The 26507-nt window shown below is 46.2% G+C and overlaps 1 protein-coding gene across 3 annotated transcripts in view; it reads left to right on the forward strand.

Moving 5' to 3' along the window:
• Positions 1 to 26277, forward strand: part of Elovl5 (ELOVL fatty acid elongase 5) — a 64602-nt gene extending 38325 nt beyond the window's left edge. For all 3 annotated transcript variants that reach the window (XM_050124688.1, XM_050124670.1, XM_050124678.1), the window contains exons 2-8: positions 4510 to 4575; positions 8136 to 8323; positions 18185 to 18262; positions 19097 to 19268; positions 22587 to 22711; positions 24454 to 24588; positions 25683 to 26277. In XM_050124688.1, coding sequence (XP_049980645.1) covers positions 4518 to 4575; positions 8136 to 8323; positions 18185 to 18262; positions 19097 to 19268; positions 22587 to 22711; positions 24454 to 24588; positions 25683 to 25826 — 900 coding nt within the window. In that variant the 5' untranslated portion in view covers positions 4510 to 4517 and the 3' untranslated portion in view covers positions 25827 to 26277. The remainder of the gene's footprint in view (positions 1 to 4509; positions 4576 to 8135; positions 8324 to 18184; positions 18263 to 19096; positions 19269 to 22586; positions 22712 to 24453; positions 24589 to 25682) is intronic.
• Positions 26278 to 26507: the final 230 nt, after the last annotated feature.

Genomic DNA, 26507 nt, shown 5'->3' on the forward strand with positions numbered 1-26507 from the left:
CCATGAATAAACAGAGGCCGTGTGAGCAGCTGGTCTGATAAGTAGATGGGGAAGGGGTTGTCCCGGTGGAAGCGTGTCATTGGTGGGGTTGCCCTGCACAAAGCAATTTGTGCTCCCTCTGGGATGGTGTGAGTCGATCCTCTCTCCTCAGTCAAAAACCAGGATTTGTTCATTTTAATATTTTTGGACCGCAGTTGACTGCAAGTCGTTAAAACCATGTAGGTTACTCTTTGTGTTTATAGTATCTCTTTCTCCCCAGCCTTGAGTTCTGTTTTCTAAACTACTGTATCTCGTAAGGTTTTAAGGCCCCAGTGCCTAGCAACTGGTGTAGACAGTACAGGTGTAAATGGAAAAAAAAATGAATGGCGTGGATTGGTGAACAGAAGTGTGGCATTCAGGGCCTTTGGTGACACTTGCCTTTGTCCCCCTGAGAGCAAACAGCCTCAGCAGGGAAGAGCATAGGGACCCAGCTGGGTGTGTGTGTGGGGGGGAAGAGTTGGGGAAGATACCTGACATGTCAATCAGGCTGGTGAGTCATGCATGGGTCGGCCCCCTCCCCCGCAATCAGGGCCTGTGTCACAGATAGCTTCCCCGCTTCCCTTTCATCATAGGCCCAGCAAGCTGTCCTGCAAAGTATATCCCTCTTGACTGCTTCTCGTGTCTGGTCTTTCAAAGACTGGCTGCTTTTTCACTATGTCCTGAGTTTGACTGGGGAGAGTTCTACAGAGAAGAAAAGCATCCTCAGAACAGATGTGGCGCGCTGGCAAAGCCTCCCCCTCGGTGTGCTTTTGAAGGGAGCCCCTGTGCACGCCCGCTCCTGCAGGCCTCACAGTAGAGCAGTTTAAACAAAGGATCCAGGACTGACGCTGTCTTCGGTGTCTCCAAGTACTAAAAACACCAGTCTTTTTGGTAGTCCGCTGCTGGATTCAGTACTCGTGGACTGAAATTTGACCTTACATTTTAATCAAGCCGCTTTTCTCTGGCCACGTTAGCCTAGATTCTCAAACTGGACTCTGTCCTAGGCTGTTGTCCTTGAAATAATGGGTCATTCAGAGCAGTTCCCGGAACTTATTTTTTTTCCCAATCCACTAATGGCTCTCCTGCCCTGCCCCCCCAAACCAGTTAGTGTTGTATCATTTAAAGGCTTTCTTCACTCCAGTTTCCAGCTTCCCTTTGGCCTCTGCTTAGAACACCAAATCTTCCAGCCTTCTGTAAAGTCCCTTAGCTAAAACAAGCAGAGTGAACACAATGATTCTTGTACTCTTGTGTGTCTCTCTGGGAACTATTCCTGATGTTAGAATTGGTTACTTGAATTTTATTCCTACAGCGTAGCATTAAATGTGTGCATACAGCTGCCACAGAAGTACATCCCAACAGTGGCTGTCTTTAAGACCTGGGTTTGGTTTGGGGCTCCTTACACCTTCCGGGCACGTCACTTGATCTCGAACCTTCATCCCTGTTTACACTCAGTTGGACACAGGAAGCGATGTTTAGCGTTTTCATTCAAATCCTGACTAATTTCTTGTTCTTACAAATTCGTCTCCTGAATTATTATCCATCCCATGCCTCACCTCTCCCCCCCAGAGGTTTGGCAATTCTTAGAAATGGTTTTGAAGGTTATCAGAACCAGAGGCTCAGTGATACTGTTTGGTGGACAGGAACCAGGGATGGGCCCGTGATCCACAGCGCACTGGACAAGGATGGTTTCCCTCAGAGTGTCGGTACAGAGCAGTACAGACTGCTGTAGCTGACTGGTAGCAGACATCCGAGGGCTTACTGCCTGCCCCCACACTACCTTAAAAGACTTACGTATAGTAACTAAATCCTGTCAGTAATCATCTAGTCTTCGAGACAGTTACTTTACTGCCCCCCTCACTTTACAGATAGGAAGTTTAACTGCCTGCCACATTTTGAGTAGAGAAATGGGTTTCAAGGCTTAGTTGCCTTTAAAGCACCCAGTCCTGATCCACTCATTGATCAGCTTAAACTGTGCTTTTATCCCTCCAATGTGACTAAGAATGCCCATTGGGGTATTAAGATCTAGAGGTAAAATGTCTCCGGGGAAGTCATGGTCTTTGTTTCAGAACTGGTGAGCCCTTCACTGGGATGGGGGTTGATGCTCTCAGTGTCTACCACAGGCTAAGGGAGTCAGTGTCTTTTCAGAGCAGGAGAGATGCTCAGACATAGCCCCTGATCTGCTGCAGTCCAGCATTGGTGTTTCTCTTAGTTCCCCTTCGTATTCCAGCCATATTGACTTAATCATAATCGTTAGAGCTATCAGACATTTCCATGCATAAAGTTGATTACCTGGAAATCAGCCAGAGAGCACAAATACTTGGGTGTCAAGCCAAGCGTGGGGAGGACCATTGAATGATTAGCACTTCACTGAAACAGGCATCGCTTTTGCCCTTGGAATTCACAATGTTGGTAATGTTTTCTTTTTTTACACCGTATTTGTTCTTTGAAAATATCATGCGTTGATAGAGTGTATTTTGATCATATCTGTAAGCAGTTTTCCTGTCCCGGCTGCCTGCTCCCAAATAACCGACACAGAGGATTAATACTACTTACAAATGCTTGGCCAATAGCTCAGACTTATTACTGGCTAACTCTTACACTTAAATTAACTATATTTATTAGCTATACTTCACCATGTGGCTCGTGGCTTCCTCGGCAGTTGGCTGGTGTCTCCTTTGAGTCTGCCCTTCCTCGTCCCAGTGTCCTCCATTTGGTCGTCCTTCCTAACTTTATCCTCCCTTGCTATCGGCCAGTTTTATATTAACCATTGAGAGTAATACATATTCACAGGTACAGAAGGATTGTTCCACAGCGCATGCCCATCCACCGTTAACTCCCAACGCCACATTAGAGCTTACTACAGGGACAGAGAAAGTTGGAAATGCGTCTTCCTGACTTTAATAAAAAGGATTTAAACAGGACACAGAGGAAAAGACCCTTTTCAGTCTGCAGATGTACATCTGTGTTAAAGAGAGCATGCTAGCAACTGCAGACTCTTGGAAGATGTAGGTGAATGTGAACTGCTGCCTCAGGGGCCGTTGCATCTACTTCTGTCTGGAACAGCGCAACTGTATTTTCAGCACTTCTAAGTACATCATGCTTATGGAGTTGATAACCATAAAACTGAAGTTGTGTTAAATTTAACTGAATTCTTGTTTGCTTGTTTTTGTTTTATTGTTTGTTTGTTTGTTTGTTTATTTATTTTTGCCATTTTGGAACTTTCTTTGTAGGCCATGCTGGCCTCAAGCTCACAGGACCCACCACCCACCCAACTGCCAAATAAATACATTAAGACTTATTTTTACTTATGAATGCCTAACCTTAGCTTGGCTTGTTTCTAGCTAACTTTTCTAACTTACATTATCCCATTTATCTTTAACTACATTTTGCCTCTGGGCTTTTTAACCTTCCTTTATTCTATGTCTTTCTTTACTTCTTACTCCCTGGCTGGCTCTGTGGCCGGGTGCCTCTGTCCCCTGGCGTCCTCCTCTTCTTCTCAATCTTCCCTCCTCCTCATATTCATTCTCTCTGCCTGGCAGCCCCGCCTATCTCTCTCCCGCCTAGCTATTGTCTGTTCAGCTCTTTATGAGACCAATTAGGTATTTAGACAGGCAAAGTAACACAGTTTTATAGAATTAAACAAATGCAACATAAAAAAATGCAACGTATCTTTGCATCATTAAACAGATATTCCACAGCATAAATGAATATAACATATCTTAAACTAATATTCTGGAATACAGGTTATTTCAAGAGGGGAGCAGGGTCAGAAATGGGTAATGGAGTGTATATGATTGGGAGAGAGGAAGAGGACCAGCAAAAGGCGTGACATTGGTGAAGGGGTGTACGTATGTGTAAAAATGCGTAACAACATTGGGGGAAGGATTGGGTTAGCAGGATGGCTCAGCAGGTAAAGGTACTTGCTTCCAAATGTGGCAGCCTGAGTTCGAGCCCCATGGACCCACGTAATAGAAGGAGAGAACCAGTTCTGGAACTGGTCCTCTGACTTCCATATTCCCCTATATTCTCTTTAAATAAATACAATACGAATATTTTAAATTATATTGCATATATTATATTATATACAATGTTGTGTACATATAGTGACAAGCAAGGATACTCCTCTTCTGCTCCTGTCCTTGAGCGTCATTTCCTTGTGGGGATGGATGTCTGCCTCCTTTCAGCCCCGCCCATCCTTTTACACCAAGGTTCAGCATCACAGGGATGGTTTTTATGGAACTGAGAAAAGAAGTTGCAGAAACTGGGACTTGGTTTTCAAGGTGAATTCACAGGATGCGTCATCGTTCTGATTATCAAATTAGACTTAGCACATGGGTTGCATGGAGGAGTTAACAGTTTTGTTTTTGGTGGAGAGAATTCAACCTTTCCTTCTGCACCTTGGAGACTGGCTTGTTCTTGTTCTTTTAGGAAAATGCATAGAAGAAGTATTTTGAGTAGACACTGATCAATGTCTCCTTTTCTCTCTAATAGGTTTTAAAATGGAACATTTCGATGCATCACACAGTACCTATTTCAGGGCATTACTGGGCCCCCGAGGTAAGGTGGTTTTAGGTTTTGCTCACCATCTTTGGCTTCCCTCCCATCCCTTTATGGCCTCTTGTAAATATTGCATGAGGAGATCTTAGAAAATGTTTTCTGTGATGAGATCCAAGCTTTATCCCCAGTAACAAGGGGGCCTGTGAAGTTGAATGCTGTTCACTGGCTCTTGGGACAGAGACTCAGCTGCTGTGGCCATCACTCAGCTGGCATCGGCTGCCATGCCTATAGCCTGGGATTAACGGTGGTACACTTTTCTTAAATCTTGACTCCCTAGAAGAAACCAGGCCGGTGCATTCCAAGCTTGCGCTCAGCCTGACAATAAGATGTTACCTCCCTTGCAGAGTCCTGAGGGCTGCTTTCCTCTAAAATCTGGGTCTTGCTGTATCACCCAGACTGGCCTTGAACCCCTGGGGATCCTCTTGCCTTCGCTACCCAAGTGCTGGGCTGTGTGTGTGGCACCACATCCCAATAGAAGTATATGCTTACGGTGCTGGGACTGAACCCCACAGTTTCATGTGTGCTGGGCCAGGGCTCTGTTGTTGAGCTATATACGATGTAAATATGCCCATAAGGATTTTTTTTCTCTCATTTTTAAAATTTAATTTTCATGTGTATTTTAGAATATGTTAATTTTGCAAAGTATCGGGCTTCATTTTGACATTTCCATGTCTACAGACTGTCCTTGGTTTGTGTATGTTCCCTCCCTTGTCCCCTCCTTGTCACCTGTCCTCTTCCACATCTCCAATAGTGCTCTAAGGATTGGTTTCTTTGTTTCTAACTCATTTTACTTCAGGTCATATGCTTGAAATCCCTTGTTATTGGTCTTCATTCTCCATTGTTTTTATGTAAACGAGCTCTGCACAGCCTTTTAGTGTTGTTGATGATGTCTTTAGAAAAGAACCCCTTGAGAGGCTCGCAGAGATGCATTGGATGTTTTCTGTCAGTGTGGTAGAATAACTGAAAAACATCAGCTCAGAGGAGCAAAGGTCATTTTGGCTTCTGGTTCTAGAGGTTCCAGTCTGTCTTGGACCTCTCATTTTAGGCCTGTGACCAAGCTGACTGTCACTGTTGGAAGAGCGTGGCAGACGGTGTAAGTGCAGACCCAAGGATAGGATTCCCTTCAAAGGGAAGCCTTGCTGACCTATACTGTCCGTCAGGTCTCACTGCCTACAGTATTCAGCACTTCTCAGTAATCTAGTCAACAATGAACCCAGCAATGGATTCATCCATTAGTGATGTCGGGGGCCTCATAATCCGGTCGTTTCCCCCGAAGCCCTAACTAGGAAGCTGTTCGTGAACATCTTATCAGACCAAAAGATTCTCAGTTTCACTCGTGATTTTTAAAGCGCAGAAGAAAACAACAAAGGGCTTCACCTCTCGGTATGTCAGCGGTGAAATGTGTCCGATACCATCTGTAATAAGAGTAAGAGTGGGGGCAGCCTAAGTTGGTGCAACCTCTTCCCTGGCAAGTGAAATGCACCTGACTAGTGACCCTAAGCTGTTACCCTGCAGTGATTCTTGATCAGCTATGCAAAGATACATGAAGGATGCTCATTGTGGAATTGTCAAGGCCGGGCATCAGCTCATCTCCCATTCATTAGGAACAGGTTAAGCAAGAGGGTGGTCAAACAAACAAAGAAAGAAAGTTAGGTTGGGAGTGGTGGCACAAGCCTGCACTCCTGCACACAGGAAGCTGAAACAGGAGACTTAGGTGTTTGAGGGTAGCACAAGTGAGTAACAAGTCCCGAGACATACTGAGCTGTACAGTGGGAGACAAAGAAGAGTTAGTTGCATCTGCACCAGCCTGTGTCGAGACATTGACACCTTGGCTATGAGAGACAAAAACATCCAACTTCTGTTTTTTTTTTTTTTGTTTTTTTTTTTTTTTTGAGACAGGGTTTCTCTGTGTAGCTTTGGAGCCTGTCCTGGAACTTGCTCTGTAGACCAGGCTGACCTCGAACTCACAGAGATCCTCCTGCCTCTGCCTCCCAAATGCTGGGATTAAATGCTGGGATGAAGCACCACCACTGCTCGGCAAACAACAAACAAACAGATAGATAGATAAAATCCAACTTTTAATTGTCTGAAATAACAATAAAAATGATGATCTTACTTTCAAGGAGGAGTAACTGCTGTGCTTTTCAAGAGTTCTAGGGTAGTAACCAAGAACCCTGTTCTCTGTGTTTGTCCGTTTTGCCACCTGCATCTGAGCAGCTCGGTCCTCAGGGTGGCTACCTGTATGGTTGCAGCAGCTCCAGGCTGTACATCCAACACTAGAAGACATTTGTCCATTGTATGAGCTGAAGAAGAAAGGGGGTTTCATCTCAAAGCTTAGTGGTCACAACTGTCCCACAACCCATTTCCAAACTGGTCGCCACGCAGAGCAGTGAGCTACCATGATCAGCTGGGTCCTGGGGAACTCTTCGTCTAGGGCCGGGGGGGGGGGTGGACCAGCTGCTATGGGTACCCTGGGAGATGGGGATGGATACTTGCTAAAAATATACTAAACAAAAGAGCCAGGCGCTGGACTAGACTTTGAAGTAAGCGGACATGGAAAATTTGTAGGTAGATATGTGTATTCATTATGTTTATAAGATAGATGTACACACAGAAGACGTTAGCTGGGAAGTGGTAACTTACTCTTTCCGAACAGACTGCTAAGGGGCAGAGCTGAGAACAGAAGGCGTTGGGATTGTCTTTGTTGCAGCTACTTCCCTGCAGGACTTCTGAGAACTTGCCAGTACCATCCCCCACCACTCAAGCATAACTGGTGGGGAAGATGTGGAGGCAGCGTCTCTAGCTGGAGCCAAAGAAAGAAAGACACGCGGGGAAGGCTCAGAGTGTCTGCCAGAAGGAAGACTGGCACTTAGTTCCCCAAAGGGAGCATGTGTTTTATTGAGCATTTTCCTCCTGCCTGTGAGATTAAGGCAAAAAATAATGCGGGAGGCGAGCATTTCAGAGGACAGGGCCGTAGGCAGTAGTAGCAGGTCCGTGGGCCTAGGGGAGAGGGTAAGAGTGGAGTGTCCTCTTCTACATGGGTAGCCCCCGCGAGTCAGCATGGTCTCAAGTTCCTGGGGTGCTCTAAGTATCTTACATCGTCCCTGTCTGATCAGGGCTGAGCCAATAGCATTTCATTATTTTTACCCATTGACCCTCTACTGCTGGCCTTGTTGTCTGGCACAGTGTCCCTAACCTGGCTACGGGGCAGAGAGCTCGGGCCTGCACATGCTGGGCACTCACTGGGCTGAAGGGCTTTTTAGTGCAGGCTGCCCACCTGACTCCATGTTAATTCAGTAAACATAATAAACATGATTTAGCTTTAAGTTTCTTTCAGGTGTTTTGAAAGCATGTTATTTTACTATTTTACCTAGCAAAACCACAAGTAATAAATCATGCTAAACCTGTATCAAAAAGCTTTTTGCCTTGCTTGATGTGTATCTCTATGATTCTGCATTGTGCAGGCTAAATGCGACCGTTAGTGTCATGAGGCTTTGAGGGTGGGTTTTCTTATGTGTACCTTACTAATCACCAAATGGTTTTCTTCTCGTGTTTTTCAGATACAAGGGTAAAAGGATGGTTTCTTCTGGACAATTACATCCCTACGTTTGTCTGTTCTGTCATTTATTTACTCGTTGTGTGGCTGGGACCAAAATACATGAAGAATAAGCAGCCATTCTCTTGCCGGAGAATTCTCGTGGTGTATAACATTGGCCTCACCTTGCTGTCTCTCTATATGTTCTATGAGGTAGGTCAGTCACTGACGAGGGCTTCCTTCCTCTCTGCTGTCCTGGTAACTGCTCTTCTCAGTTGTGTCCCTAAGTGAGGAGAGAGAACTGGGCAGCTAGTCTATAAACGCATTTGGAGGAGGTTATAAAATTGATCTTTAACACACACACACACTCACACACACACACACAAAAAGCTGTTGGTACAGATGTTGCCTAGAATACCTAAAGTAGAAGTCTTTGCTATTGATTCTTTGGTTCCTCATGTTTCATGTGGCATTCGGAACTAAACTAAATATCCTCCAAAAACATTTGTATGCGTGCAGAATACCGTCTGGAAAGTGAACAAAATGTGAAAAGCCGAGCTGTGGGCATCTTAGTATTAAGTGTTTAATAAATGCTTGTTTCTCATGTGGAGGTGGAGGAGGAAGGAAGTGGGTGGTACTCTGGTAAATTCTGTGGCAGTTCAGCCTTTGTTCTGACCTGGTAACTTGTTGGATCTCACAAGTTTTGTTTTTGAAGTTTTGCTGTGCATATTCTTGTACGTGGCACGGCATGAACACGAGGGTACTTTTACATGACTATACACCATCAGTATGAGCTGATTCTAAAAGCCTTGGTAAGATCCTCATTTAGAATTCTAATGGTCCATGTGAGTTCAGGCCCAACAATTTCTTTTACATGACACATGTTCAAATGAAGTGTTTTGCCTTCAAAGACAAATAATCAGATGCAACATTTTATTTCTCCCTATTTTGCAAGGGATAATAATACAGCCTGAAGGAAGGGAGAAGTTTTTCTCTATTGGTAAGCCCAGGCTGTGCAGCCAGGAAGGAAGGGTGGGGAAACTGTCTTCTATTGGTAAGCCCAGGCTGTGCAGCCAGGAAGGAAGGGGGAAACTGACCTCCATTGGTGAGCAGAGTTTGCATCCTTGGGCAGGACTCTGTTCTCCAGGCTCATTCCTAAATCCCCTTGGACAGAGAATTCCTGTCTATACACAAAATGGACATCGTTGGATTCTCTTATTATGGCTTTTATTCGTCAGGGGTTTGTAGAGAAGAGGATGGGGCAGATGGTGAACTGCGGTGGTGACCTCCTGGCTCACACTGAGCAGGGCTGTGAGTTAGTAGACACTCCCATGACCCCCGGAAGAGACACAGCTGGAAGAGCTGACCCCTCGTGTGTGCACCACTCTCCCACGGTGTAGATGGTGTGAGGGGGTGAGAACAGCGCTACCACTGCTTCATGTTTGTTTAACACTCAGAGAAACGCTTTTTCTTTTCTCTAAGCCATTCCAGAACCAAGGCAACTTAGCCTCCGGGATAGAGATTAGAGCCCTGGAGGCAGGGACCGTGCATGGGCGTGACTCCTGGCCCCAGTCCTGGGCAGATTGCAGGTTCCAGCGCAAACATTTCTCACATAATTAAAGACAATAGAGTCATTTCTGTAAGGAACCTTCTAGAGACTTTAATGTTGGACGTAATATGGTCTAGAAAAACAATTTAATAATATAAGGTGATTGAATTTTGGAGAACCTGAAGCAACTTAGCCATATGCACCTTAGCTGTGTGTGTACAGACATCTCTGCAGTAAAGAAGAGAAGAAAATTGCTGGATAAGCTGACGGTCTGTGCATCTGATGAGGAGCTCCTGGACAGCCCCTGTGATCAAAAGCCCAGCTCTTCCTCTGGCAGTGTGGTGAGGACGAGGGAGTTCCTTGAGCACTGTCTCAGCCCCTGTGTAGGGAAGAGATGTGAGAGACACACAGAGGGAAAGCCCGCCCTTGGTTCCTAAGCTGGCAGGACGTGAGGGGCAGCACACAACAGGCAGCTGTTCTGTATTAAATCAGGTTGTGAATGTATATTCTGATCACTTATGCGTGATGGATAAGCCTGTGCTTGTATCGCTCCAGCGTGATCGTTGTGTGTGATTGCTGTTGTTCAGTTCTTCATCAGTGATAGGACTGTAGTGCGCCCCTGGTCAAGCTTGGGATTTCAGTTCAGTTCCAGGTTTTTGTTTTTTTTGTTTTCTGGAATTAGCGTTTGTATTCCATTGACTAAGAAGACACAGTAGAGCAGCCGTGAAACCTTAGCCACTAAGCTGAGGACGTCATGAAGCCTGTGGGGTGCAGCATTGCACATATTTATCTCTAGTTACCTTCCTGCTTATTGACCTATTTGCGGCTGTAAAGAATTTTTAAAGCAAATAGCTTTCTGCCTTGACAAGTTCCACATCAGCACAAGGAGAAGGAATGGCTGGGTAAAGGAAAGCGAAGTCTGAAAAGAAGGGGTGACGGGGGCACAGAGGAGGAGCCGCAGAAACGGTGAAAGGGGTGAAGTAAAGGCTGAATCAGTTTTGAAAGCGAAGCTGGCTCAAAATGTCGAAGGCATATAGGTATATTTATAGTCTATGCGTATAGTGGGGGGGGGGGTTAAAAGGAGAGAAAAGGTTGTACTTTCCGTTATCTCATTGACCTAATGCTGGTAGCCTGGAAAAACGTCAGATTTTCCTGGTGTTTGAGTGTATTTGAGCTGTAGAATGTATTAGTTTGAAAGTATTGGGTGTTTTAGGTTTGACGAAGGCACTGCACTACCTGGCATCCCAGACAGTGGTGAAGATCTGAATAATGCTCCAAACTGTAGAAGAGAAACCATTTGCCTTTTTCCTCAGTGTTGTGAACCGGCTCTTACAAGCTATCCATGTCAGGGTTCCTGGTGAGAACCCCGTGGTGGTAAATTCTAAATGTCAGCTTGATTAGTTTAGGGACCGCCTAGGGCATTAATGAAGCCTGCTTTTCCACGTGTTTATGAAGAGGTTTACATGGGGGCAGGGGAGACCCATCCTGACAGTGGATGGCGACATCCCTGACCTGAATTGGGGCGGTGGGGAGGGAGGGACGCAGATGAGTGATGACCTTCCCTTCCCTGCTTCCAGAGTGGAGCAAGCTGCTCAGACCAGCGGGGAATGCCAGGATAAACACTTCCTCCCTCAAGTTGCTTTTTGTGAGGTGAAAGGAACCAATAAAAAACAAACAAACAAAACAAGCCCTGCCTTCCTGATATCAAGTGGCTTTCCCTTATTCTCTGTTTCTGCACCAACTGGAGCTGCATTTCCCTGTCAGCGCAGCAGCAAGCTATCAAAGCAACTTCTGCTCCTTTGTTACAGTGTTGCACGAGGTGTCTCTCTCAGGCAGCCACTCTGTTCTAACTTGAAGCTGTTTTGATGTGTCTGCTCTTTTCCCATTATGCCTCTGACCTCCGCCGCCCTGCACGGAGAGGATCTAATTGTGTAGTTTGATGGAGTCTAAAAGGGCACGTTCATCTTGCTCAGCCTGTGCTTCACACACTGATCCTGGACTCAGCAGCCGCTGTCAGGGAGGCAGGGTCACAGCCGTACAGTGCCTTTGCCTTTGGTCACCCCAGGGTTGCTTCTCTTCGGGAAGATACACTCTGGGCTCAGGCTGTCCTGTTCAGCTCTGCCTAAACCCCCAGCCCCAGCCCCTTGATTCTTCCTCCCTGCCCCCCAACCTCTTCAGTGTCTGTCCCCAATTGAAGGGCTTTCATGGTACGCCCATCAACATCTCATTCCACCCCAGCCCAGACTCACAGACACCTGTAATGAACAGGTTCCCTCTACTTTATTCCCTTGCTCATTTTGCTTGTTTGTGCCACAGAAGCTGTCCTTGTATAGCAACACAGAAAACCCACATTCTAGTACCACATTGTTACCCTATTTAATAATCAGATATAAATTACAGGTTACAAACGATTACTTTTTGAGTATGTCTTTTTCTCTAGCAGCTGTGTGTAGAACTGTATGTTGGTGGAAAATGTGCTCAAATGATCTTTCCAACATCAGAACATTTCATGTAAAAAAAATGATTCCTGAGAAGACAGACCTGGTTTAACACAACATCCAAGCTTATTCTTTATTTCCCGGCCAGTGCTGGGCTTCCGTACATCTGGGCCTGAGGCGCATGGAACCCCATCTCAAAACAAAACGAAGTCTCCTCTGGCTGCATCTCTGAGGTGATGCTTCTGAAGTTATGATTTAACCTATGTATTTTTTTTTAACTTTGAAACAAAAGTGTTGGTTGAATGTCCCAGATAAGCATCCCATAGTAGCATTGCTGAGGTTGTAGGAGATGAGTGTCTTCCCCCAAGTGTCTGAAAGATTATGGAAGAATGAAATACACACTACAGCTAGGGGGTAGGGGAAAAAAAAAGCTTAACTTTCCTGGTTGGTGACATTGGTAGAGTTGGGTGTGCGTCGTGTAGCTGTGTATCCAACCTGGGTGGCTTCTGTCTTGGACCAGGTGGCCAGGAGCTCATACTGCCTTTTCTTTGAACTGTGCTTTGAAAATCATGGTCTCCGTTGGAAAAGTGGAGGATGCAGTGTGTCAGGGTCCTGCAGCCTTCTGTCCTCTGTAATTGGGAGCCATTAAGCACCTCCCTCGGCACCTCTGAGTTCTGCCTTGATTGGGGCTCTGATGTGGCCAGAGAGCAGTAGCTTTAGAAGTATATTCCAAACTGTCTTCTTGTTCTTTTGGTTCAGGCTTTCCTAAAATAGATGAACGTTATTGTGGGAAACAGGATTAGAGAAAGTTATTTTGTTTCCCAGAATACTTTGAAAAGCGTTTTTGCTCTCTGCCTTCTTAAGGAGGGTGTAGAGAAGTTGGTTCAACTGGAGAGACCAGTATTTGTAAGAAAGCTCTGCTAGGTGTGCCCAGCCTTTTGACATTGTGACAAGACTTTGCCATCTACAAAGTTCACACCATGAAATCATTAACACGCTCCCCAACCCCCAGTGCAAAACAATCTAATGTTGTCACTACATTTATGGTTTTATGTTGGGGTCTGTTCATAGCTAACCTGGGGTGCACAATTGTAGGTTGAACATTGCTGGATCGTTGCCCAAAATTGGTGACATTTTGTTCCCTTACGACTGAAGTTTCTTGTTCGGAAACACTCTACTGAGGGATTATAAAGGGGCTAGTATGTGCCCTTCAGTGTAGCTAAAGCTCTCCTGGGAGGATTGCACATAGAGAGAGGAGGGGGATCGCAGTCCAAACTCCTCCTCTTTCCTCACCCAGGAGGGAGGGAGGGAATGCCTTTGCCAGAGAGGAGGCCTGAGAACTGATTCTGCAGACTCCTCAGAGCTAACCCTCCCTCCTTCCCTCCCTCCCTCCTTTCTTCCTTCCTTTCTTTATTTCTTGAAAGGGTCTCTTTTTGTAGACTTGGCTGGCCTATAACAGAGATCCTCCTGCCTCTGCCTCCCAAGTGCTGGGATTAAAGGTGTACCATCACGTCCTGCCTTACAAGTCCTTAGGTTGGCTGGAGAGTTTGAACCTATGCAGAGGACACTGGCAGGAGCTCCTGTTTCCACCTTAGTTGTAGATTCTCAAGTTCCGGAAGCAGACATAGCACACGTTTGGCTAGAGTCCTATCAGACTTACATGGTACCTACCCAAAGGCTCTGCACCCGACTTCCTCATGTAATGTTCTGTCTCCTTATTCCTGTCCCTTTTTACTGTATGAACTGTTAAAAAAAAAAAAAAAAAGGACCTCCAGTATAAGAGGGCGGGGGTTGGCACTCAGGAGATGCCAGGCATACCCGCTTTGGGTTAGCCTGTTTGCTCTGTGCTAACAATTTGTCAAGTGTGCCCAAATGGTCCTTATGCGTAAACAGGGGAGTGCCTTCAGCTGTGTCCATGATCATAAGAAGGAAAAACACTTCTGAAGGGCGTGGGTGTGAAAGTTTCTTCACAGGCTTCCTCATGCTCTGGACCTGAGATTTCTGATTGAAAGCCACCTACCAATGTGCCTCCATTCATAATACCACCCTAAGTGACCTGCTGTGCTGTAGAGGAAATGGGTACCTTTGGATTCAGAATGGCTTCTGGTTGGTTATAAATCAGATTTCTGCTAAGGAGGGCTGGATACAGGTAAAGGTCTAATTTCCCCCAGCATCCTCCATGGAGAGACTAGTCAGGAACCCGGAGACAGACCAGAAGACGGAGGGGCCTAGAACTGCCGAGGGAGGTCCCCATGTCATTTCTGATTCTTGTTTCCTCACTTAAAACGCTCACTTTTGCCAGGTGCAGAAGCACACACGTCCCAGCAAACAAATGTGTGAACCGTCTTAATGGCTCCTAGGAACAGTCCTCTCAGGCTGTGACATTGTTGTGTTCAAGTTCCGAGAGTCGGTTTCCATTGCCCTTGAACCCTGTCTCTGCTCAGGGAATGATCTCCACATAACTCAGCCACCCACACTAGACCGCCCTTCTGAACATCTTGAGGTGCTGGGGTAACGGGGTGGTAGAGCCGTGAGGAAAGAGCTTTTCCAACTAGACACAAGCACGTCAAACGACCTTGTTTCCTCAGAGGCTCTGGTAGCGTTCCAGGAAGTAACTGTGCCGAGGTTATGCTTCATCTGTGGTTAGAAGGCAGACCTCGCCATGAAAGATCTGCTCCCTGGTTGCATCACCGGGACCTCGCTGTGACTGAGGCTCACCTACGTTTTTCTTCAGGTGCAAAGGTGCACAAAACCTCCATTGTCTGTTGAATGTGTCTCCTAGGAGAGGGAAGCTGCTCGCTGTGTTTTGATTACAGCTCTTCACATGCGCCTGGGCTAATTATTAGAAAGCACACATGGCTTTATCTTGGCCACGTAGGGAAGGCCACGCCAGTAATGCTCTCTTTGTTGTCCTTGGACCAGTCAGTGGTACAGGGAGTGTGGAGATAGAGGCCACTGTGGCCTGCTTTGTCACTCTTGAGTCTCAGAAGCTCGAGGTAGATGGCAGTCCTTGCAGCGTGTCCTTCCTCTTGGTCCCTCCTGCTCCACCGCTGACGTACAGCATCATGGCGGTCTCAGTGGACAGAACGCCGCAGCCACAGCGGCCTCCACAAGGACCTGGAGAGGGGGAGGAGTGGTAGCCTCAGGCCAAGAGCGTGGCCACCACTTAAGCCGCTTCTGCTGGATATAGCTGACTGATGCTTGCAGAGCTCACCACCCAGTGGCCACACTCGAGTTTGAGTTCTTTATCCTCCAAAGGCGCTTTATGTAGAGATTTTCCTCTTAATCCCAGGCCCTAGCAAGGGGCAAGTAGGATTTTCAGTTCCGTTGCTTATTGAAGAAAGTCCCACCTGGATTTTTCTAGAAAGAAAAATCAAAACGAGGTACATGCCTTCCTTGCTAAGAGGCACCTGCAGAATTTAAAGGGTAGGTGTTTACCCTTTTTTCCTACAGAGCAACCCCACCTTGCACAGGGAGTTAGATGCAGCCCTCGGTACCTGAGTAAGTGTCGTATTCATGGTCAGCCAGCCCAGGGTACCAATGCTGGGAAAAAGTGATGGGAGGGTCTAGAATCTGACTTTTTTGTTGTTCTGGGTTGTGGTCTTTTTTTGAGCTAGCTCTACTATTTACCTTGTCTGATGTGGAACTTCTTATACAGACCAGGCTGGCCACAAACTCAGTGAGATCTGTCTGCCTCTGTCTCCCAGGGGAGATTAAAAGTGTGTGCCCCCACACCGTGCTAAATGTGATGCTTTTAATGTGGTAAAATTTCAAAAGATACAGCAAATGAAGATAATCACTTTAGCCGGTTTTTATTTTACACATTCATTCTCATGGGAACTTGACTTCATTACCTGTGACATTTTGACAAGGAGCTCTCCCTTTTCATGTCTCAGATACTTAGCGTTTCTGTCGTGGGATGGAAGGCGGAACAGTAATCAGTGCCCTCTGATGACATGGCGCTCTCTCCAACTGGGTCTCCTGCAGACACCACACCCACCTCCTCACCCTGCTTTCTGGTTCCCCTGTTCACCCCTGCTTTGTATCTTAAGTCTTTGAAGTTCTAAAAGGTCTGTGAGTGACGGACTTAACTGTCCTTGAAAGACGACATAAGATTAAAAATATATCCACGCCTAGGATGCTACATCATGGTGCCAGTCTAGAGAAAAATAGTATTGGGTGTGGTCTGTTATGAAGTCTAGCATAGAAATTATTGAAAATTTGGACAGAAAACCTCTAGAGAGAATTTCGTCCATCCTCACTGGGGCGGTGAAAAACCACAGTCATCCCTGTCCGACCTTCCCAGCCCACAGCGCTCAGTCGCTGTGTGACGCTATTCAGAGTCCTGTGCTGTTCTTTGACCTATAAACTCTGACTGTTTTCATGTGGAGAAGGTTACAAAATGGAAAACGCAGAAGGGAAGTTAAAAGAAACATCAGACGTTAAACTCAGCACCCGTGCGAGCGTACCACGCTTGGCATTTATTTCTCACATCCAATTGAATGGAAGTATGACCATGTGTCTTCCTAGCCTTATCCAAGCGTGCTGCTCGCGGTAGGCATCTGTATGTTCACCAGCTGGGCTGTTGTCTCAAGGGCCGTGGGCCTTGAGCCCCCTAGATCCTGGCTCTCAGTTACCCCTTCCCTCCAACACTCTCTCACTGAGATCAGTAGTCCGAGACCACCAGCTTACAGTCTCAACCGCACACTTAATTCTCTTGAGAACTTTAGGAGAGGTGCCTTGAGGTTCTGTTTCATGGTCAGGATGAGGCCAGGGATTAATAATTCTTTAAAAGCTCCCAGGGTTGTCATGCTATGCAGCCTCAATGGCACCCACAGTTGTTCCAGATTTCATGTGGTCGGAATCACCTATTCAAACACTGGCCAGCTGGTAAAATCACAGCACTCAAGGTGGAGGCAGGAGGATCATCACTTCAACCTGTGACCCTGCCTCTCTTCCTACACACAAACTCCACATCGGGCTTTCTGCCCATACATTTCAGAGTCAGGAGATCTAAGGTAGGGCCCAAGATGGTTAAAGGTTCCCGGGTGGCGTCAGCTCTGCTGCTGGGGGACAGTACTTTGAAGCAACATCATTAGAGTCTCAAGAATTTGTGACCCGGTGATGTAGGTTTTAAATTCTGAAGGGGTGGGGTAGTTCAAGGGTCCTGGATGCTGCTGGTGGCGCTGGACGCGGGTACACACTTAGCAGGTGACTGGGTCCTTGTGTGTCTTGAGCTTGCTTGAGATGAGACCTAAAGCGTGCCGATCATCAGGAACACTCAAGATTGTTCTAGACTGTAGAAGAAAGTAAACAGACTTGGAGCTGTGGTTTTCATAGACAAACGGCATCCCATGGCTGTTAGGAACATAGCAGGTGGGCACCGTGGAAAGAGAGTAATTAAAATAAACTTTTTATCCCGACCACTAGAGCGGATCTTAAGGTCTCATCATAGGCCACTTGTCTCACTATGTGCTGGTGAGGAGACAGGCTCTCTAAGGGAGCCAGTGAAAACTGCAGGACCAGCAGAAGCTTGCACCCCAGTTCTGGGGTCCTTCTGTGCTGCCACAGCTGTCTGCAGACAGCTAATCTGTGAGTATAGAGGATGACCCAGCAACAGAACAGAAAGTGGCAAGGAATAAGGAGAATGTACTACATTGCTCCTAGTGTTTAAAGTGTAGCTCCAGTCCAGTGGTCTTGGTACTGGCAATTTATGGACTTGTTAGAACTACAAATTGCTGTGCCCCCATTCCCTGAATAGCCGGTGACTGGCGCACTCCCATCAGAGTGCCCTCAGGTTTGGAGAGTCCAGGTTTAGGGAACGTGCATAAAGAGACAGGATGACATCTTGGACTGGTCTGTGCTGGCTGAGGCACCAGGTGGAGGGAGTTTGTGAAGGCAGCGGCCTGGGAGTGACTTCAGGCTCCCGCTTCAACCTTCCTGAGTGAATGAAGGGGAAGCAGCAAGCCTGAGAATGACTGTTTTACTTTGAGCGAACTCGCCAGTGTAGCCACAAGTAACTTTTCACAAATGGATGAAGTTGAACAGGGCCCTGATACAGTAACGACTTGTTCTTCTCTGTTTTAGCTGGTGACAGGTGTGTGGGAAGGCAAATACAACTTCTTCTGTCAGGGAACACACTCCGCAGGAGAGGCAGACATGAAGGTACTGTTTGAGAGGTGGGGGTGGGTGGGCGTGTCTGGGTGTTTTTGGTTTTTCAATAAAGAACTTACACAAAAGATGAAGAAGACCATACCCTCCCGATCCTGATCATTTCTGTTGACGTTTTGAAGAGGGAAAGAAGGAAGTGCTGGGCATGTGGTATGAAGATTTGAACAGAATGAAGAACTTAGGCCTCTCCCTCTCTGAAGAAGAGGCTCTTGTGAGCAGTTGACAAGAGAAGATTGTATTTATCAGGTTTCATACATACACGAAAGAGATCGTTCAGATTTAAAGTCACTCTTGTAAGTGACTTTATAATGACATAGAATAAGCCCTCTGGGTTGTGACAGTAAAAATAAACTCCAGCTTCCACTCTGAGAACTGGAGTTTTCGGCTGACAGTCAAAAGTTCAGCATGGCCTACGTTACCTCTGGACATACCGGTTGGTGCTTTCGTTTGGATTTAGTTTCACTTTGAGATAGGGTCTTTTATAGCTTCAAATTCTGCGTGGCTAAAGATGATCCTGACCTCTCAATTCTCTGGCTCCTGCCTCCAAGTCCTGGGGTTGCAGGTGTGCACCTTCCTGTTCTTGTTAAGCGTGTGCGAGAGTTCCAGAGCCCTTTGAATCCCTGCTGCCGTTTTCAGGGTTCCCAGGATAGCATGTTCTTCCACTAAAGGCGCCCAACAGTGGCTGGAGCCCAGGCTCAGGAAGGCACCAGGAGCCAGTGGACTCGCTAGCTTTATTTTTGTGTTGGGTATACGTGTGTACGACATGTCGCAGGTGACATCCCAGAAAAGCGCTGGAGATTTTATAAACCATAAACCCTTTGCTTTTAGGTCATCCGTGTCCTGTGGTGGTACTACTTCTCCAAACTCATAGAATTCATGGACACCTTCTTCTTCATCCTCCGCAAGAACAACCACCAGATAACAGTCCTCCATGTCTACCACCATGCCACCATGTTGAACATCTGGTGGTTTGTGATGAACTGGGTTCCCTGCGGCCATTGTAAGTACTAGGGTGTTTGGGGACATGTGACAGAGACAGACCAGAAGCTTAGACACTCAGGGAAGATGTTGTCTCTGTGAATTTCCAGGTTAAGCTTTTGAATTTGTGTTCAGGCTTTTTTCTTTTTCTATTTATTATTATTGTTGTTGTTGTTTACACTGTAAAGGGTTTCATTGTGACATTTTCAAATCATTATACTTTTTCTCATTTGTCCCTCCTCCCACTACCCTCTCATGTTCCCTTTAACCCTTTTTGGTTCCCTCCTTTCTACTTTCTTGTAACATATAGTAGACTTAGTAATCCTAAGCAGAAAGAGCAGTGTTAAAGATATCGCAAGGTCCAGTCCCAAATTATCCCACAGAGCCATAGTAACAAGAGCAGTTTAGTACTGGCACAAAAGGGGACATATAGACTAAAGAGTAGACTACAAGACCAGAAAACACACAGCTACCACATAAGCTTTGACAAAGGTGTCAGCAGAAACCATCATTGTTTTTTTTGAAAAGACAAACCCAAAACCCCACAAATCATTCATTAGTTAATGGACCATTGAATTCAACACACAGTTCATTAAAGGAAACGCAAATGCCTAATAAATACTTTTTTTAATTAATTTATTTATTTATTAAAGATTTCTGTCTCTTCCCCGCCACCGCCTCCCATTTCCCTCTCCCTTCCCCAATCAAGTCCCCCTCCCAAAGAACGATCAGGGTTCCCTGCCGGACTCACTAATAAATACTTTTTAAAAGCGCTCAGTGTCCTTTAGCTATCAGGAAAATGCAAATTGAAACTGCTTTGAGAGCCTGTCTTGCTCTGGTCAGAATAATTATCAAGAGAAGGAATCTAAAACTGCCGTAGGATCCTGCTGTACTGCTGTAACTAGCCAAGGACTCCGAGTCAGTGTACCACAGAGATACAAGCACATCCAGGGTTACTGCTGCTCTCTTCACCAGAGCCAACAAATGGAACCAGGCTGGGTGGCCAACACAGATGAAAATATACGGTGCACAGTAAAATTTTATACAGATAAAAATCATGGCATTTGTAGGAAAATGGAGGCGACTGGATGTAGCCGGGCTTTCTTTAGACTGCCAGTTCCCAAATAGTGACACAGAGATTTGCTGTTAAATATGAATGACTTGCCTTAGCTTAGACTTCTTCCCAACTAGCTCTTAAAACTTAACCTGATTCTGTTCATCTATGTTCTGCCATGTGGATCGTTACCTCTGCTCAGTATGGTGCATGGTGCCTCTCGCTCACTCAGTGTCTGCCTGGCAAATCTCTGCCGTGCTGATTCCTTCCCAGAGTTCCTGTCTCTGCCTGGGGGTCCCACCTAGCCTCTCCAACCTAGCTGCTGGTGATTCAAAGCTGTATTAGACCCCCCAGAAGGCGCCTTGGCAGAGACACATCTTCAGCGTGTAGAAAAAGATTACCTCACATCAAAATGAAATGAAATACCGCATGTTGTATATCATACGTGAACCTAAATATAAAATTGTATCTGTATGTGTATTGATGTGTAGGTCACAAAAGTAGAAAAAGGATCATGAGAGAGGAGGAAGAGAGCTTAAGGGAGGGGGAAGGGAACAAACGAGAACAAAGCACATTGACAGAAATGTATGAAGGTTCCACGATGAAACCTGTTACTCTGTATGCTAATTTAAAATTGAAATGATTAAAAGACAAGCCTCTTCAATAGGTGGTTATGGAAAACCCAGAAATCCAAGTGTAAATCAGTGAAACAGGACACACAGATCTCTTGCTCCACACAAAAATCAATCCCAAATGGGTCAAAGACTTTAAAGTAAGACCGGAAGTTCTGAACCTGTCTGAGGAAACCAGTGGCTTCAAGACACAGAAATAGGAAGGACTTTGCAAAGAGGACCTGGGTTGCTTTCGATGAGTTTATGTAGCCGAAGGGCACAGAACCTTTCTCTTGCAGCCAGTGTCTTGATCTGTTCAAGTAAGAAGTTGTGGGATGGTGGGCAGATAAGTTGATTCAGCAGGTAAAGGTGTTTGCTGCCAGGCCTAATGGCCTGAGACCACTCATGTGGTGGAAGGAGAGAACCAACTCCCACAAGCCTCCTTCTGTCTAGTGTGGAAGGTGTGTGCCTGCTAAGTGATGGAATCTGTCTCGTACAGTAGGTGTGTGCATGCGTCAGTGAGCGAGACATTCGTGGCTCCACCACACATCAGGAAGCCCCCATGCGCTCTTACTGAGTGGGGCTGGCAGGGCGGTTTCCATAGCATCCACTCAAGCTTACTAGTTCTTTAAGGTTGGGTTTGATGCTGTCAAGTGCATCTTCAGGTTTCGCTTAGGAATCCAGCAGATATCTCAGTCACGTGATTTTTTTTTTTTTTAATCCTGCCATGGAGGAATTTGAGAAGCTTTGGATCTGCTCACGGGTCGCTCCCTGCCCCCCAACATGGTTGCTGATGAACTCTGCCCACTGAGACTGACAGCTCCATTTGGTTTCTAACTAGAAAAGATTTCCTAAATGCAGTGCCTTTGGACTTGGGAGAAGAGTGAGACCCAGAAGGGAGGGTTGAGCTCAAACACTCTTGAGCTGGTGTTTCTCCCTCATCACCTGCGGATAAGCTATCCCGAAGTCTGCTAGGGACAGCCCTCCATTGATTACATTTGAAGAATATTTTACATTTCAAGGTATCTCAGGACAAGCTAGCCCCACCTGGCCCGTTGAAAACTAGAGAGCATACATGACCTATGCAAGGCTATAGGACCAGTTTCTGTCACAGCCAGTAGAAACTCCTACTAATATAACCCCGTGTGTCTGAAAGGAGCACGGAGCTTTGGTTCATTATTTACTGTTGATGCTGAAAGTATAAAAAAAAAATGATATTGTACTAAAAATTGGAAATTGTGATAAAATGGATCTTTCATCTTGAAGGAACTGGCTGTAGATTCTCTGTTAATAAAACCCTAACTGTAGTCCTGGGGAGTAATCATAACTTCAAAGTCTCCAGACCTCAGCAAAAGAATGGAAACAGCCTTCTTAGAGCATTCTGTCCATTGCTTATCCTTGCCCAGTCTTCAGAATGGTACGTTGTAGGCATCTGGGAGGAGAAGTCTGCCTCCCTGTCTGCCAGCCACACATGCAGGTGCCAGGTCTGGGGCACAAGTAGTCATGGGCCCTCCCAAGTGGAAAGTGACTTTTCATTACACGTCCGACTAGTCCGTATAGCTGCGGTGTTTGTTGCCCTCTGTCGAGAGGAAGTTCTCTACCTCCAACAGTGTCTTGGATTTCCCCCACCTCTTCCTTACAGACCTCTAACGCACCCTTCCCCTTGCTCTTGCAGCTTATTTCGGTGCGACACTCAACACCTTCATCCATGTCCTCATGTACTCGTACTATGGTTTGTCCTCTGTTCCTTCCATACGTCCCTACCTCTGGTGGAAAAAATACATCACTCAGGGGCAGCTGGTGAGTAACTTCGTCCCTGTGCCCAGAACTGGCTCCCTGCTGGACACAGTCCTCTTCCAGGCCATACTGTTGTTTAAGTGAATCCAGTTGATGCCGTTCAGGTTGTCATAGGCAGGTTTCGGGGATGCTCTTGTTTCTAGAGGACGGGGAGACTGCTCTGGACTGGGGATGCCTCGAGTCTTGAGCTCCCATCTTCAGGTCAGTCTTAGTTTTTACTCATGTGTGTATAAGCACACTTAGTGTGCACAGGTGTACCTGTGTATACACTCTCATTTCCAAAACGAAGATGAGAGCTGCTTATCTGTGTTGCCAGGAATTTCAGGGAGCTGAGATCAGAGCCCTTGCAGCTTCCTAGACAGTGAGCCTATTGGCTAAGGTTCAAGGTGATGACTCTGGCCCCCTGGAGCAGAGCACCCCGCGGTGATGGGCCCTGGCAGAAGCAGGCCAGTAACGGTCTGGTCTATGATCCTTCGCACCATTCTTTCTTGAGCTGTGGCCAGTTGTCGGTATATCATAGGTACACCGTCCTTCCCCTCGTGAAAGCTTCCTGAGCTAATTAGTAATGCTACCATGTCTCCACACGGGCGTGTTTTGTTCTGGATGTCAAGCACTCATGCTAAGTAAATGGTCTCTCCCTTTTGTAGGTGAACACATTGAGGCAGGAGGCTAAGGCTGGCTGCAGGGACAGGAACTGAGCCCTCCAGCCCAGGCTTGCCACATTCCTTTGTTCCAAATGAATCTAATTTAGATTCCCCCTGAATCAATCTTTACTTTTCAAAATTTAAAAATAACAATCTGAGAAGCTTGAGCTCCTTCTGCATTTGGTGTTTCATTATCACCTCTGCCAGCTGCTCGGAGGTCCTTGTTAATCTTTTTCTCACCTGTGAGAAAGGGTAATTGTTCTCTGGCCTCCTCTGGTAGCAGAGCTAAGGAAGGATGCAGAGATGGAGCTATGCCTAGTCACAGCTCTGGCAGACAGAATGTGGAAGAACACGTTGGGCCTTGACGTCCTGCTGGGCTCTCTGTGTCGTCTGCCTAGCTCCGTTTTTTCCTCCGGGGACTAGCCTGAAGAAATAGAGGGAAACTGAGAGAGCCGGTGGGATTTCTGAGATATCCCCGGGCTGGCCTCCTTCCTGTTGCTCCTCCTGGGCGTGCTTTAGTCGTCACGTGCCTTTAACACGCCCACCTGTTTTTCAAGGTTGCCCATCAGAAGTCTGCTACAGAACTAGCATTGTGGCCAAGTTTTCAGGAAGCTTTCACCACGTCAGAGTGAGCACATCCGAAGTAGGAAGTGTGTCAGTCAGATCGTGTGTGACACATGCAATCAGTGACTTAAAACACACTGCTCACTCCTCTCTCTGGTATCTCTTTATGCTGAGTCCCAGAATTTTGGAGAAAGGTTTTTGTTTTTTTTTTTTTTTGAGGGTGAACTTTTTGTTTAATTATTATATCACAAAAAACATAAAGGACTCAAGATGGCTTGATGGCATAATTTGCATCCTTTGGTGAACTGTAAAGTGCTAAAATAGAAAATGCAAGGAAAGAACTGTAAACAGGAGAAAGGTGTTTTAATAGCTTTGAGGAGAGAGGGGAGACCGATGTACAGGGGTTAGGATCAAAGGTGTTATTGAAGACCAGCAAATGCTGGGCTCCAAAACTTGGCTGGGTGCTCTGATCCCAGTCCCCCGGCTGGAACCCCGTGTGTTCTCTGCTGCTGCTTAGCGCTGGCCTTGCTCCTGCAGGTCCAGTTTGTGCTGACAATCATTCAGACGAGCTGCGGACTCATCTGGCGGTGTAACTTCCCCCTCGGGTGGTTGTATTTCCAGATCGGATACATGATCTCCCTGATCACGCTCTTCACAAACTTCTATATTCAGGTAAATCTCACCCTGAGCTGACCCCTGACCTTCAGCCTTTCTCTCAGTAGGGCTGTGTGGAGCCACCGCTGGGTGCTGGCCCTGTGCTCTGCAGGAACCTTTGTAGGGATAGAGGAACTGCCCACTTTGCTCTCGATACTGAGACTTGGGCATCTTGGGACTCGGTGGGAAATGCCACGTTTAGCGGGGTGCTTTTTTTTTTTCCTGCCCTCTGGCCTAGTGCAGAGACATAAAGAGGTGATTTTTCAGTCAGAAGTCTCAGCCCCACTGCCCTGCTTATTAGAGAGCTAAGTGACATTTCCATCAAAGTCCTCTGATGGAATTGAAAGCTGCCATTTTGTCCCACTCTTCCTACATGCCCACTGCTCAAGTTCGGGGCTTGAGTTTGGTCAGGTTTGTGTTCACAGACTGTCTCTGGGGCGTCTGACCACCTGGCACACACTGAGAATTCTCCTGCTTCTGTGTCCAGTGCCAAGTGGCTTCAGTCCCCACTGACCTGGGCAGGAGGTCAGGAAGAAGGGCAAAGGAAATGGGTCCTGAGTAGAGGCCAGGAGTGTGGAACAGCCCCGTGGAGGCTCAGCCATTGTTTCTCTTCTGTGTCTGTGACTTGGTGATTCCTGGTCCCTGACTATGGGACCTTTTTTTAGTTGCTCCTAGCAGCATAGTACTCAGTACAAGAGAGCTGAGGTAGGAGCTGGGGCAATAAGAAAAAAGATTTAATGGCAAGCAATGGAGCTACTATCCAGTGGGAGAAGCCAATTTAGTCACAGCCCGTCGCTCCACCATCTAGATCGCGTGAGGCGAAGCAGAATGGACATAAATGTTATAAATGTTTATATATAAATGTTTTTATAAATTTATATATAAATGTATTCTATATAAATGTTTCTCTTGTGGCCTAGGAGTCAGAGAATTTATAAGCTAAACCTAAAAAAAAAAAAAAAACACAGAAGTGTGATTGCAGTAGAAAAATGGTTATTTGAGCATACGAATGACTTGATAAGATTTATCAGATAAGGAAAGCAGGCCTTGTTAGGTGCAGCCTGGTACAGTTCTCCTGGTTAGCCGGCACTCACCTGCCTTGTCCATTTCAGACTTACAGCAAGAAAGGGGCCTCTCGGACGAAAGAGCACCTGAAGGGCCACCAGAACGGGTCCATGGCTGCCATCAACGGACACAGCAACAGCTTCTCTTCCCTGGAAGGCAGCGCGAAGCAGAGGAAGCAGAGGAAGGATTGACAGGGCAGAGCCGAACCCTGCAGACCACGGCGTGTGATTGTAAGCACAGTATGAGTTGTGCCCCGACGCTCGTAACAGCTGCTCTCACTATTCTGGCCTACTGTAGTGTGATTTACGTAGGACCTTCCTCATCAGTTCCAAGTCCCTAGAATATGTATACAGATTATACAAGTAGGCAAACAACCTCTCACATTTCTGGGCTCTCCTCGACCCCTGCGCTAGACTGTGGAAAGGGAGTGTTATTGTAGTATACGACACTGCTGTTGCCTTATTAGTTCTAACATGATAGGTGCTGAATTGTGGTTCACAATTTAAAACACTGTAACCCAAACTTTTTTTTTTTAAGCGTAGACCATGCATGTGATTGTGAATGTGAATTTGTACAATGTTGTTAACAGTAGAAAAACACACATGCCTTAAGACTTAAAAAAAAAAAAAAGCAGGGCCCAAAGCTTAGTAGTTTAATTAGGGTATGTTTCAACTTTGTATTCATTTGTAATAGCTCTGTTTAGAAAAAAAAAATCAAATCTGTGATTTCTGAAGCTAGAGTACGCTGTGTGACTCAAGTGTCCTGGAGATGCAGAATATGATGGGCACCTTCGGTTTTATAATGGTGGCTTTTCGTCAACAGGCCCAAGCCTAGTGGGACAGTCAGTTTAACTTTTTAACAGATCTTATTTT

Source organism: Alexandromys fortis, unplaced genomic scaffold (assembly GCF_014885135.2).
Source record: "Alexandromys fortis isolate MF-2015 unplaced genomic scaffold, M_Fortis_MF-2015_v1.1 scaffold_22, whole genome shotgun sequence".
NCBI lineage: Eukaryota > Metazoa > Chordata > Mammalia > Rodentia > Cricetidae > Alexandromys > Alexandromys fortis.